This window comes from Artemia franciscana, chromosome 10 (assembly GCF_032884065.1).
Source record: "Artemia franciscana chromosome 10, ASM3288406v1, whole genome shotgun sequence".
NCBI lineage: Eukaryota > Metazoa > Arthropoda > Branchiopoda > Anostraca > Artemiidae > Artemia > Artemia franciscana.
Genome location: NC_088872.1, coordinates 34,757,153 through 34,771,241, shown reverse-complemented (window position 1 = coordinate 34,771,241; position 14,089 = coordinate 34,757,153). Strand labels below are relative to the sequence as shown.

Below are 14,089 nucleotides of genomic sequence, written 5' to 3'. Positions count from 1 at the left end.
GAGGTATTAGAAGGAAGTGAACCCCTCATATGCGTAATAATTTCTGTTCGTTTTAAGTTTTAATGCTGCTCCTTACTTTCAGTTGAAAAAACTTCTCATATTTATTTTTTCATTTTTTTAAATGCTAGAAAATCCTGTGCCCCCTTTATGGAACTCCTCTTCCTCCATGAAAAATTCCTACATGGAAAGTTTCACACACATAACCCCCTCCCCTGAACACCTCCCCAAAACCAAAAAAATTCCCCTGAAAACGTCTGCACACTTCCCAGTAACCATTACTATATGTAAACACTGTTCAAAGTTTGTAACTTGCAGTCCCTCCAATGGGGACTATGGGGGAGTAAGTCGTCCCCAAAGACATAGCTATTAGGATTTTTTGACTATGTTGAATAAAATGGCTATCTCATAATTTTGATCCGGTGACTTTGGGAAAAAAATGAGTGTGGGACGGGGCCAAGTTGCCCTCCCATTTTTTTGGTCAGTTAAAAAGGGCGCTAGAACTTTTCATTTTCGTCAGAATGAGCCCTCTTTTGACATTCTAGGACCACTGGAAAGATACGATAGCCCCTGGAAAAAAACAAACAAATAAATAAACACCCATCCGTGATTCGTCTTTTGGCAAATTAACTAACAAAAAAAAGTTTTTTAACTGAAAGTAAGGAGCAACATTGAAACTTAAAACGAACAGAAATTACTTAATATATGAAAGGAGCTGCTCCCTCCTCAACGCCTAATCTCTTACGAACGTTTTTATTAGTAAAAGATATATTTAACTTATGAATTAACTTACGCAAAGAACTTCTGTATTCACATGTTTTTATTACGTATAGCAGGGGGTCCACCCCCTCGTCAGTACCTCGCTCTTTACACTAAAGCTACAATTTTGTCCCAATTCCTTAAGAATGACCCCTGAATCACAAAGGCCGTAAATAAATAGCTGAAATTACTAAAAATACTTTAACGTAAAGAGCGAGGTATTAGGAGGAGGAGGTAAGTCTTAATGCTGTTCCTTACTTTCAGTTGAAGAAACTTTTTCATATTTATTTTTTCATTGTTTTTTTAAATAATACTAGGAAATCCTGTGCTCCCTTCATGGAAATTTTCTTCCCCCATGGCAAATTCCTTCATGAAAAGTTCCCCCAGCATATCCCCCTCTTCTCAACCCTAGCCCAACCAAAAAATCCCCGTGAAAACGTTTGTACATTTCCCAATAACCCTTACTATATGTAAGCACTGGTCAAAGTTTGTAACCTCTAGCCACTCCCATGGGGACTGTGGGGGAGTTTATCGTCCTCAAAGACATAGTTATAAAGTTTCTCGACTATGCTGAATAAAATGGTTATCTCATAATTTTGATCCAGTGAATTTGGGAAAATAATTAGCGTGGGAGGGGGCCTATTTGCCAGCCAATGTTTTGGTTACTTAAAAAGGACAGTAGAACTTTTCATTTCCGTTAGAATGAGCCCTCTTGCAATATTCTAGGTCCACTGGGTCAATACGATCACCCCTGGGGAAAAAAATACAAAAAAAAAACAAACAAATAAATCTTCGGCAGGAGCTTCTAATTCAGATGTTTCTTTTCTAAGCCTGTAACTACTTTCGCCAGAGGAAAAAAATATATTTCTTTTGAATTATACTATCCTCCTTCGCCTGCTAATCTTAGAATAAAAGTAAATATTTACATAAATATACATATATAAGGCAAAATGTGTATATGTTTCCTTATAGGAAAAATAGAAACCAATAGGAAACATTTCTAAAATGCATCTATGAACTTTAAAAGCGGATAAGGGTCTATCTTATAGAAATCTAGACTTTGAACCGATTTTGAAAAGGACATGGTGGCAAATTTTAGTTATTGCGAACTTTCTTGATTTTCAATGATTGATGGGAGCAGTTAGTCGCACAAAAATAAACATAAGAAAGATTCGTAAAACAGCCCTTTGTAAGAACTGAAACAAATCAAAATGTGTATTTTTATTGACCATATTGCAATAGTGATCTGAGTATCAGTATTGAAGGATGTTTAATTATTAGTTTACGTTTCGTTTGTTCCTAAAAATATATTGCTAACAATTAAGCAATATGAATGCTCGGAGGGCAGGAAGCTCGCCCTCTTAATACACATGTATTTTAAGCATTGAATTTAAGACCATGTTTATTAGAGGAAAAAGAAGGGGCAAATAAATGTTGTAGATCATAATTCGCAAACTGAAATAATGTAGTATCTTCGACAGCTGCATATATCCCAATTTACCTGATTAAAGTGAAAGAAATAGAAAAAAACTATTACTTTCTAAAACTCTAAGTTTCTAAAAAAATTCAGGAGATTTGATAAAAAAAATGAAATAGAGAGAAAAAAATGAAAAAAGTTCGTCTATACTAAATGGATATAATTAAAATGTCCAATATAAAAATATCAAAGATTCAAACATTTCAAATAACCCGGTGAAAACAATAAAAATGAGAAAATAGAATTCAAAAGCCCTCAGATAAAAGAAAAGTATTAAAACTGAAAACCAATAGACATTATATCCTTATTTAATTACAAACAAATTGCCAGGCATAGCAGACACAAACTGATTAGTTAACTGATCCACGCTCAGTACCATAAAGCACCACTAGCTTTGCAGAAATCAAAGTATTTTACACGATAAATTTTCAATTTTTCAAGGTAATTTTAATTATTGTTATTGGTAAAGTTCTAAAAATCCATTTAAATTTCAGCTTTCAAAAAGTCAATTGTTAGAATGTCAGAAGTTTGTTCGGTTTGTACAGTGGCGTTAAACCATGTAACTCTAGACTCAGTGATACTTCAAATATTTTCCAAAATGTTGGGCTGTCTGTAAAACTAGAATAAACTAATCTGCAATTGAAAATGACAAGAATAGACAACTAACATATTTCATTGTTAGCAACTTCTTTTTAGTGTAATTAACTTCAATAAAAGGATTCAATTGATAGTACTTGTAGACTAAAGAAGTCCTTAAATACTTTTGAAAATATAGGTTATATATTCCTAAATCCAATTAGTTGGAGGTGAAAAGATAACAGGGATTTTTTTCTATTGAAGTTGGATGTCGCAGCGGTTATGCACCGACAATTAGTGAAATCAAAGAAATGATGAAATTTCTATTAGGGGTAGGGTCCTAATAAGATTTTTCCATTTTAATATTTTTCATGACAATCACTGCACAAAATTCATTGATTGTCAAAAGATGCCCCTTGTCAAAAGTCGTACTCATAATCTTCAGTAACTTACTTTTAACATAATAACCACCATATTTAATGAAACTTATTTGCCAAATTATCAAAACCTTGGCCCTTGGCCTTTAATCATTTAGAACTATCACTCATTCATCCTCACAAAATAAATCTTCATTAACATACAATGTGTCATAAACCTTTAAATTCTTCTCTATATCTTTTCCTGTAATTTATTCGCAGTTTAGAACACTCTCAAGATATTCTAGCCATCTTACTTTAATTCTTTCCTTATAGCTAATTGTGGCCCCATCCCTATCCTTAACTTTCCGTGACAAGTCCATATTAACAATTCCCTCTCAAATTATTATATATGTCAGTGCAATATTCACCGATTATGCCGTATGGCTGCATTTTCGGGATCTTTGGTAACTTTATCCAAGGCCTCCTCATAACAACTCCTTTGTTCATATTCTGATGTTTTCTCCGCTTTCTTTAATTCTTGTTATTTTCATACGATCTATCACCCAAATAATTCTTCTACAAGCGCCTCCTCTCTTCTAAATATAAAACATTTTCACTAATATTACCAGCTGAGTACCTAACTTTTTTCCCTAAGACACTGTCAGCAACTTCACAAGGTATTTTCCTAAGATTATTTAATCCTTTTTCTGCATTGTCAAATGTTAAAATCTCCAGTTTAGTATTCAATCCAACAGGCTGGCTTCATGCAAGGAAGGTCTACCGTGGAGTAAATATTCACAATGCGTCAGCTGGTAGAGAGGACTCGAGAATTTGAACGAAAAGCAAATGTTGCCTTTGTGGATTTCAAGGCTGCTTTCGATTTTGTCGACCAGCAGTCACTCTGGATCATACTGAAAACAACGGGACTACCTGAGAAGTACTGAACTCTTTTCGAGCGGCACCATGAAGGGACTGGGAGCTGCGTCCAATTCAATTGCAGACGCAGCCCATCTTTTGAAATCACTACTGGAATCCGTCAGGGCTGTGCTGCTGCTTCAGAACTCTTTAATTGCGTCATCGACTACAATATTATTCGAATTATAATCCACCTTCAGTTTGGGTTGCAGGACGGCGATAGAGTACTTTCAGACGCTGACTATGCCGATGACCTTGCAGTTGTCTCCGATTCACCGTCAAAGCTTACAGAAGCCCTACAGGTTTTTGCTGATGAAGCCTTAAAGATAGGGTCGTTGATTCACTGGCAGAAGACAAAAGTGATGTTTGTTCATCCCCGTAACTCACCGCGTCCAGTGCTAATGGTTGGTGACAAACCAGCTGATATTGTTGAGGAATTTACATACCTTGGCCCTATCCTCTCAAATGACGAATCAATCCTCAAAGATCTAATGCACCGAATCGCCAAAGCCTCAGCAGTGATGGGAAAACTAAGTGCGCTTTGGAAGAAACCTTCTATCAGCTGTAGGACCAAGATGTGCATATGCAATGCTTCGGTGGGATCTGTGCTTCTTTACGGAGCCGAAACATGGCCAGCCACTCAGTCTGTGCTTAGCACCGTAAATATAGCCCAAACAAACCACCTTCGCAACATTGAAGGACTACACTAGCACGATTTTGTTAGCAACGAGAACCTCCTGGCGTTAATTGCTCAAACATCCTTCTTAGTCCAACTCATCCAGCGAACGCTACGTTGGTACGGACTTCTTCCTCGCATGCCCCGGACACTCCTGCACGAACGATTTTTGACTTTGATCCCGTGTTGCATGACGGGAAACACCCAAGAGGTCGTCCCCCAACCAGATGGAAGGACACAGCAGGTGCCCTCTTAGTCATGGCAAATATTCAGGAGGATGTCCACATCCTTGCAAGAGACCAGTTTAAATTGAGGCGCCATGTAGTATCACTCTCGACACCGGAAGTATTTCTTCAGGAACATTAAGTCAAGTAAGTAAGTCAGTTTAGTCTTCAACTGTTCCTGGGAAATTTCTCTCAAATTCTCATCCTGGAGTCTACCAATGTCACGTTTTCATGGAAGGTAGTTACCCTTCTTGAACTTTAGCCTTAATTTAGTCCTAGACACGTCTAGATAGTGATCTGTACTTTTAAAATAAATAACAGCACTCTTATACAGCCCTAGTATCTTGTGTTGACCATGCCAGTCTTCAGTGCATATTAACATACGTGCCATTTTATGACCAAATACTGTAGGCCTATTGGTTATAGCTTTTTCGCCGAAAAGAGCACATTAAATTCAATGGGTAAATAATAATGGAATCTCACTGATTGACAAGGGAAAAAAATGGGGATCCAGGGGTATGGGGGAGAACCCAGGGCCCTCCCAAGATTTTTTTGTCACCCTCATTTCTTGTTTTCATGCAAAACACATTAGTTGGTCCAAAGCAATTGTAGCTTTATAGTACTGTGCTTGTATTAATTAGCTGATTAGTGTATATCAGCTTGATATGGCGATTGGTTTTCTAATTCGATAAGAACCTAATGTCAATTGGTTTTTAGCTTTAGATCTTTTCTTTTATTCTCATTTCTTGTTTTCTTCAGTCATTCATTGTTGTTCTAAAACAAAGTTGTGAATGTGGTCAGCTATTGACCCACTTTTCACTAATCCCCTATCAAAGAATTACCATGTGTGTTCTAATTGATATAGACTATCTGAGCCTATATCAGCTTTTCTTTCGTTTTTATCGAATTGACTCAGAATATTGCAACGCACTACCTCCTCAGCTAGTGGATGAACATTACATTTGTGTCTTAAAGTTATGTGACTGAGCCAATTCACTAAACATTTTCAATTTTCCTGTAAATTCATCTTCGTCGGGGGTGCCAGTATATTCAGGTATAATTTTTTCTATCTTAAGCACAGCCTTAAGAAATACCATCTTTTTTGCTTTTTCTTCCGACTAGGCCAATATGGAATAATGAAAGAACCTATTTATTCTTCTTTATATAGTTTTCTCCCACCATAATTCTGGGTGGTTTCATCAATGGGCAACCTTTATTTTTCTTATTTGATCTGCATGTCCAGTCAAATTTCAAAATTGGGATAAAACTATTTACATCATGTAAAGTGTAGCCAAAATATATCAGTGTTAGTACGAAGAAAAGGCCATCTTGTGGCCAATTAGAACAATTTTAATTTCTTTGGGTAATTTAACTTGGTTAATCCTAATTATTACTAAACATTTTTAATTGGCACTATTTCCAGTGACGCACTCCGTACCATGTTGGCCACAAGTCGGTCTTTTCTTCGTGCTAATTTGATAAGTAATTTGATAATGTGTAGTAAATGGAGGTATTTTTTTATTTATCTTTCCCTTTTGAGCAGTCAATAACTTCTTAAAAAGAACCTAATTGACAATGAGAAAAAAACTCCTCTGTCGTGTGCAATGATTGTCACAAAGAATCTTGGTTTAGAAGAGCCACACCCCTAATAAAAATCGTTAAATTTCTTTGTTTACAATAAATGTCGTTGCGTAACCGCTGCGATATCCAACATCAACAGAAAAAAATCCCCGATATCTTTTCACCTCTAACTAATTTGATTTAGGAATGTATAACCTGTATCTTCGGAAGTATATAAGGACTGCTTTAGACTACAAACACAATCAGTTGAATCGTTTTATTAAAGTTGATTACTCCCCAAGAAAGTTGGTAATAATGAAATGTGTAAGTTGTCTACTCTTGTTACTTTTAATTGCAGATTAGTTTCAGATTATTTTTACAGACAACCCAAAATTTTGGAAAACATTTGCAGAATCAAGTAGTCTAAAGTGACACTAACACATCGTAGTAATAGACTTTTTAAAGCTGAAATTTATATTGACTTTTAAAGTTTCACCTGTAGGCCCTACATTAACTGAAACACACTCAAGAATTACGCTTAGGTTAGATCTCAGAAAATCTGTTTCATAGCATCAAAGACAAGTGACGGGTTATAGAATGCATTTGACTTGAGTAAGTTGTTTTATGTATTTCCACATTGGGGGAGAAGGGTTAGCTTAGATTCGGTTGCGCTAGGTTAGGAGCACCGCCCGAATACCTTACCCCCATCCTAATGTGCAATTATATAGCCCAAATTATATTATTGTATAAACTATGATATGATAATTAAAAATATTACGTAAATGATGATAATTAAAATTATCTTGAGAAATTGAACAAATTTATAATATAAAACACATTGATTTCTTCAAAGCAGTTGTAGCTTTATAGAACTGAGCTTGTAATACTTAGCTTATTAGTGTATATCAGTTTGACATGGCGATTGGTTTTCGAATTCAGTAAGGAACTAATGTCAATTGGTTCTTAGCTTTAGATCTTTTCTGTTATCCGAGGGTTTTTGAATTCTTTTTTCTCATTTTTATTCGTTTCATCGGGCTATTGAAATGTTTGAATCTTTGGGATTTTTCAAATTGGAAAGTTTTACTCATATCCTTTTAGCATAGACAAACTTTTTTTCCTTTCTTTTTTTCTCTTGTTTTTTTCTATTTCTTTATTCAAATCCCCTAAAAAGGGATTTTTTTCAATACTTCTTTATTTTTATCAGGAAAGATGAGATCGATTCAGCTGTCAAAGAAAGTCAATGCAACATTTATCTGTATGTGATTTATGATCTAGTAAAGTTAGCAGTTCTATTCCCTCTTATAAACATCTCTTTATATTTAATGCTCAAAACACTTGTGCATATTACGCAATTATTCACAATACATTTTTGGGAATGAACGAAACGTTAGCTAATAATTATATCTAATTCAATAGTTTCCTGTTGGTTCTTGTATTTCCTAAAAAGAAAAAAATATACATATTTTAACATATAAACATCCATTTATAATAAATATAAAAAAATTTCAACTGAAAGTAAGCAACATTAAAATTTAAAACGAATAGAAAGTATTATGTATGTGAGGTTGGTCGCCCCTCCTCAAAACCTCGCTCTTCTCGCCAAAGTTTTAGGCACCTTAAAAAAAGCTACTTATGGTTCTAATTAAATAGCCATTGTGTTTCATGAGTCGTCTTTAAAGAATTAGAACAAAATTTAAACTTTAATGTAAAGAGGGTGGTGTTGAGGAGGGGACGACACCCCTTATTTACATAGTAATTTCTGTTCGTTTTAAGTTTTAATGTTGCTCCTTACTTTCAGTTGAACAAACTTTTTTTTTATTTAATCTCTGATCGTTTTTTAAATAGCCCTTGGATATCTGTCTCCATCCCCTCGGGAAAATTCTCCTCCCTACGGAAATATACTCTGGACTATTCAATCATGGTGAAAATTTATCCCCGAAAATTACCCTTAACATCTCCACGCTTAAAATTAAAAGAGCAAAGAGAAAACAAGACATATAAAGAAAGTTTGTAAAGGAATTCTGGCAAAATCCCCCAATGCGAATTCTGGCAAAACCCCGTAGTGCAAAAAGCTCACCCCCTAGAAACTTCCTTATTCATAGAAAACTCTCCTCGTGCGAAATCCCTGTAGCAGAAAATTTGTCCTCCCCTCCCTACCATAAAATGTATAAATACTTCCCAATAACAAATACTATACGTAAACAATGGACAATTTTTATAGCTTAAAGATATTTCCCCTGGGAATGTGGGGGAGGGTTCATGTTATCTACAAATACATAGTTAATGGGCCTTTCAACTATGATGAACAAAATAGCTACCTAAAAATTTGGATCTGGTGATTTTGGGAAACGAAAGGGGCGTGGGAGGGGACCTAGTTGCCTCAATTCTAATGGTCACTTAGAAAGGGCTCTAGAACTTTTCATTTTCGTTAGAATGAGCCCTTGTCCGATGTTGTAGGCCCACTGGTTCAATGCGATCACTCCTGGGAAAAAATAAATAAACACGTATCCGTGATCTTTCTTCTGGCAAAAATTACGAAATTCTGCATTTTTGCAGATAACAGCTTGAAACCTTTACAGTAGTGTTCTTTGATACGCATAGTATGATGGTGTGATTTTCATTGAAATTCTATGACTTCTAGGGGGACTTTCCCTCTTCTTCCGTAAATCAGATTAATTTCCTCAGACCCGTTGCTTTTTATACATAAGACTGAACCTGATGAAACTTATATAATGGGAATCAGCATAATAAGCCCATTCTCTTGATATATCTATTGCTATCAAAATTCTGTTATTTAGGGTCTTGGTTTCTATTGAGCCGGGCCGCTCCTTTCTTATAGTTTGTTACTACGAACTGTTGGATAAGTAATTACTTTTATTCTAGATTCTGATCGTTTCTCTTGTTATCATCGCAGCATTAGCAGAACCAAATTATCCAAAGGAAACATCTCCTGAAATCGAAGATTTCAAAAGGGGGTTAACAGGTCAAGGAGGATGGCAGGATTCTAAACAGGAATATGGTCCTTCCTTTGACGATCCTAGTTACAGGCTGAGAAGAGAAGCATCTGAAATGGACGCACCTGTCGAAGAAGATCTGAAAGGAGCAGAAACTCATCATTATAGTTATTATCCTTACCGTTATTATGGTCATTACTATCCATCATACGGATATGCACCGTACGGCTACGGTTATAGACGGTATTGGGGCTGAGGAGAATGAATTATTTAAGTTTATAAAGTTTTGTATGTAATTTATTTGTAAATTAAATATTGTTAGAACTCATTGGTTTTATTTTTTCTCCTTATTCTATTTTTGTTTATTTGCATTAGTGCAGTCTTTCTTTTTAAACATCAAATTTATAAAACAAAGTAACGTTTTCCAAATCAGCAAAAATTTTACACAACTATTCTAAGGACAAGGTACTATTGATCGAACTAACTTGAAGTATGACATTTCCATTAAATCCTGCGGAGGGACTTTGCCACTCTTTTGTGATGACTAAAAAGCGGTCGAAAGGAAAACGATATTCCGAATAATTGGAAAACCAAAGTGTAGCTTCTTCAAGACAATAACGAAAGCCAAAACCAATGTTTTCTTCTCATTTTCACCCTCCCATCCACCCAAAACACCTCTTTAAGGACAATCGAGGCAGATATATTTCCGACGAAAATTCTTGCAAAAATTTATCAACATGAATTTTTATTTCTAAGTTTAATTAATTTCTAAAATTAAAACGCGTCTTGTCTCACGACAAAGTATTAATCACGATAAACGTATAGACAAAATTCTTTGAAAAATAGTATGCAGAAAGGGTATTTTTTTTTTCTTTGGGGGTCTCTCTACTTGAAAACTATTAGCCAGCATTTTAAATTTAGAGCCTTTTTTATTTTCATATCGTGATTGGAAATTTTTTTTTTTCAATAAAAGAAAAATATTAAAAGAAACTATGTAATAAACAATTGTAGCTTACGATGACAAAATTTCCCTCAATATTGTAAATAGAGTAGTGTGATAGATTTAGTGGTAGCTCTAGTAGTGGTGGTAGTTTCAAGTCATAGTGGTAGCATACAAATATTGTCTTTTTGATCACCTCCCTTATTATTTCCTGGAAGTTTCCGAATTAATACACTGAATAATTCCTGAATTAAACCCTTTTGAGAAATCCGCACACACATAACGTGCTTTGATTCATTCAACACTCTAACCAACATTCTCTTAAGAACTCATCTGAATGTTCTTCGTCTTTTTGAAAAGTTAAGTTCAAAATGAAATACTTTTCTCAATAACAAAAACTATATGTAAACAATGAACGAATGGCAGTGAGGACTATAGGGAGGTTGAAATACCAAAAGACATAATTATTGAATCTTGAAACAATGCTGAACATAGTAGCTTTTTCAAAGTTCTCTTCGGATGTGTTTTAGGAAAAGCCCGTTCTCCAATTTATGTCATTGATACCTTTTCTACAAACAAAAATTACCTCATTTTGACAGTTTTGCCATTTTTGCCGTTAGCATATTTCTAACTAGCTGCTGTTCGTAATGTTGATAATAAGAAACAACATACCATTGTTTATGACATTAGAATTCCGGGTAGAGAAGTTTTAGCTATTAGTAATAATAGCCAGATTAGTGTTAATTTCCTAAATGATTTTTTTTTCCATTTGCAGTTGAAAGTTTGAATAGTGCGGAATTGTGTATACCTTATAATTTCTAAGCTTGACGAGCCCAAAACTTGTTCCCTCTTGTGTTCGTCCCAAAGCAAATCCAAGCCTATTCATATTTGAAAAAAAGATACTAGATACTAGTTTTGTTTTATATCATCTTCCGAACTAAATAGGCCTACTATTCTAATCAAATTCATATTCATTTAAATTCAAAACTGGTGTAAGCTTAAAAATGGGGCTATTGAGGAGGAGTTACGTTAATAAATAAATCTTATTTCATAATAAGCAGAAAAAATGTTGTTAATACGTATTGAATATATTCTCCATACCTTTTACCTCCTAATGTACAAATGTATAGCCTAAATTGTATGCTATACTCCCGAATATTTTTCCGTCCATTTAATTTGTCTTTGTTGAGTCAATTTACAGCTAACCAGGTTAAAACAAGAATGGTCCATGGCAAAATCCAGGGAAATATATAATTTTAGTTATATATATGCATATTATGGCATGTTGGGGGGGGAATAGAGAGGAAGAGGATCCTAAATGTCTTAACTATAATTTTTCTGGATAGTATGAAGTAAGAATTGTTTTCGTAACATGTTTCCTTCTCAATATTTCCAATTCTATGCTTGTCATACAGTTTATGGTACCGAAAAGTAGTAATGAGCGACCCGGCTCAATAGTAACCGAAACTCTTAAAAAAAGAAATTTTGACATAGTTACATCAAAGAATCGCATTTTATTGCTGATTTTAAACATATAAATTTCATCAAGTTTAGTTTTACCGATCAAAAGCCACGAGTCTGAGAAAATATGTCTTATTTTAGAAAATAGGAGGAAACACCCCCTAAAAGTCATAGAATCTTAACAAAATTACACCATCAGATTCAGCGTATCGGAGATCACTGATGTAGAAGTTTAAAGTTCTTATAAAATGTAGAATTTTCTATTTTTCGCCAGAAGACACATCACGGATGTGTTTATTTGTTTTTTTTGTTTTTTTTTCAGGTGGGATCATATCGCCCAGTGGTCCTAGAATGTCGCTAGAGGGCTCATTGTAACGAAAATTAAACGTTCTAGTGCTCTTTTTATGTGACCCAAAAATTGGAGGGCACCTAGGCCCCCTCCCACGATCATTTTTTCCAAAAGTCACTGGATGAAAATTCTGAGATAGCCATTTTATTCAGGATAGTCGAAAAACCTAATAAATATGATATGGGGACGACTTACTCCCCCACAGTCCCCGTAGGAGAGGCTACAAGGTACAAACTTTGACCAGTGTTTACACATAGTAATGGTCACTGGGAAGTGTGCTGACGTTTTCAGGGGGATGTTTTGGGTTTGGGGGGAGGGAGGGGTTGAGGGGAGGGGGTTATGTGGGACGATCCTTCCATGGAGGTATTTGTCATTTGGGAAGAGAATTTTCATGAAGGGGGCACAGCATTTTCTAGTATTATTTAAAAAAATAAATGAAAAAATAAATATGAAACAGTTTTTCCAACTGAAACTAAGAAACAGCATTAAAAATTAAAACGAACAGAAATTATTACGCATATTAGGGGCTCAACTCCTAATACCTCGCTATTTACCCTAAAGTATTTTAGTAATTTTAACTATTTATTTTACGGCCTTTGGGTTTCAGGGGTCATTCTTAAGGAATTGGGAAAATTAAAGAGTAATATTTGACGAGGGGGCAAACCTCCTTATATACGTAATAAAAACATACGAATATAGACGTTCGGTACATAAATTAATTCCTAAGCTACGTATATTTTTTACTAATAAAAACGTTCGTAAAAAATTAAAAGTTCTAGCTGCCTTTTTAAGTAACCAAAAATTGGAGGGTGACTAGGCCTCCTCCACCACTCTTTTTTTCTCAAAATCAAAATCTTGCAACACAGTACGTCTATGCGGTACGGACACTCAGATCTTCAAAGCCAAAGGGCTGCCTTACTATCCCCCGTTAACAGAATTTAGTCGAGCGAAAAATGAAATTTATTCAATTCAGATCAAATCAGATACACTAATCTGCTCATATAGTAATATAAATTTAGTCACACTAAAGTAGACCGGTTTTACTCACAGTTCATAAATATCTAATTCAAACCAAATCCTCTTAATTTGAACTCTGAATCAGTATAATCCAGTTATTTGAGATGTTCTCACTTTGAAAGCTAGTTCAGTACTGAACAAGTCAAAAAAATACCTAATGCCAAAAAATAATAAAATTAGAATCTTTCTCGTGATGTTAGATTATATTCAAGCTTTAGGATAGGGAGAGGGGTGTTTTTTTCACTGAATATACAATTTTTTTTTAAAATAAAGGACTTTTCAAAAGCTAACGGCACAAAATATTGAGAAGTGATAGCCCGCTCTCCGATTTACGTAATTGACACCTGGATATAGCCTTTTCCATGCATAAAAATTAACTTATTTTGACAGTTTCTGTCGTTTTTGAAGTTGGCATATTTCTAACTAGCAGCTGTTCATATTGCTAAAAAATAATAAAATTAAAATCTTTCTCATGATGTACGATTATATCCAAGCTCTAGGGGGGGGGGATTTTTTTAATGAATGTACATTTAAAAAAAAGTATCTTTCAAACTCGTTTTCTTTCAAAAGCTAACGGGACAAATAATCGAGAAGCGATAGCCGGTCCTTCAATTTGTGTGATTGCCGCCTGGATATAGCCTTTTCCATGCATAAAAATTAACTGATTTTGACAGTTTCCGTCATTTTTGAAGCTGGCATGTTTCTAAATAATCATGAGTAAAAATTCTCATGATAATATATTATATCCAAGCTCTAGGATAGGGGGGGGGCATGTTTTTCACTGAATGTAAAAAAAATTAAATAAATATCTGTCAAATTCTTTTT

At 34.8% G+C, this 14,089-nt stretch overlaps 2 protein-coding genes across 3 annotated transcripts in view; both read left to right on the top strand.

The window, feature by feature from the left end:
- The window catches only part of LOC136032126 (uncharacterized), a 51,589-nt gene extending 41,764 nt beyond the window's left edge, over window positions 1-9,825 (top strand). Inside the window, exons 1-2 of one of the 2 annotated variants that reach the window (XM_065712297.1) lie at window positions 6,735-6,867; window positions 9,427-9,825. In XM_065712297.1, coding sequence (XP_065568369.1) covers window positions 6,751-6,867; window positions 9,427-9,753 — 444 coding nt within the window. In that variant the 5' untranslated portion in view covers window positions 6,735-6,750 and the 3' untranslated portion in view covers window positions 9,754-9,825. Of the gene's footprint in view, window positions 1-6,734; window positions 6,868-9,426 lie in introns of those variants that run through there. The other variant, XM_065712298.1, reaches the window with a different exon arrangement.
- Window positions 1-14,089, top strand: part of LOC136032129 (cuticle protein 14-like) — a 119,623-nt gene that overhangs the window by 84,068 nt on the left and 21,466 nt on the right. The gene's annotated exons all lie outside the window — the stretch shown is intronic.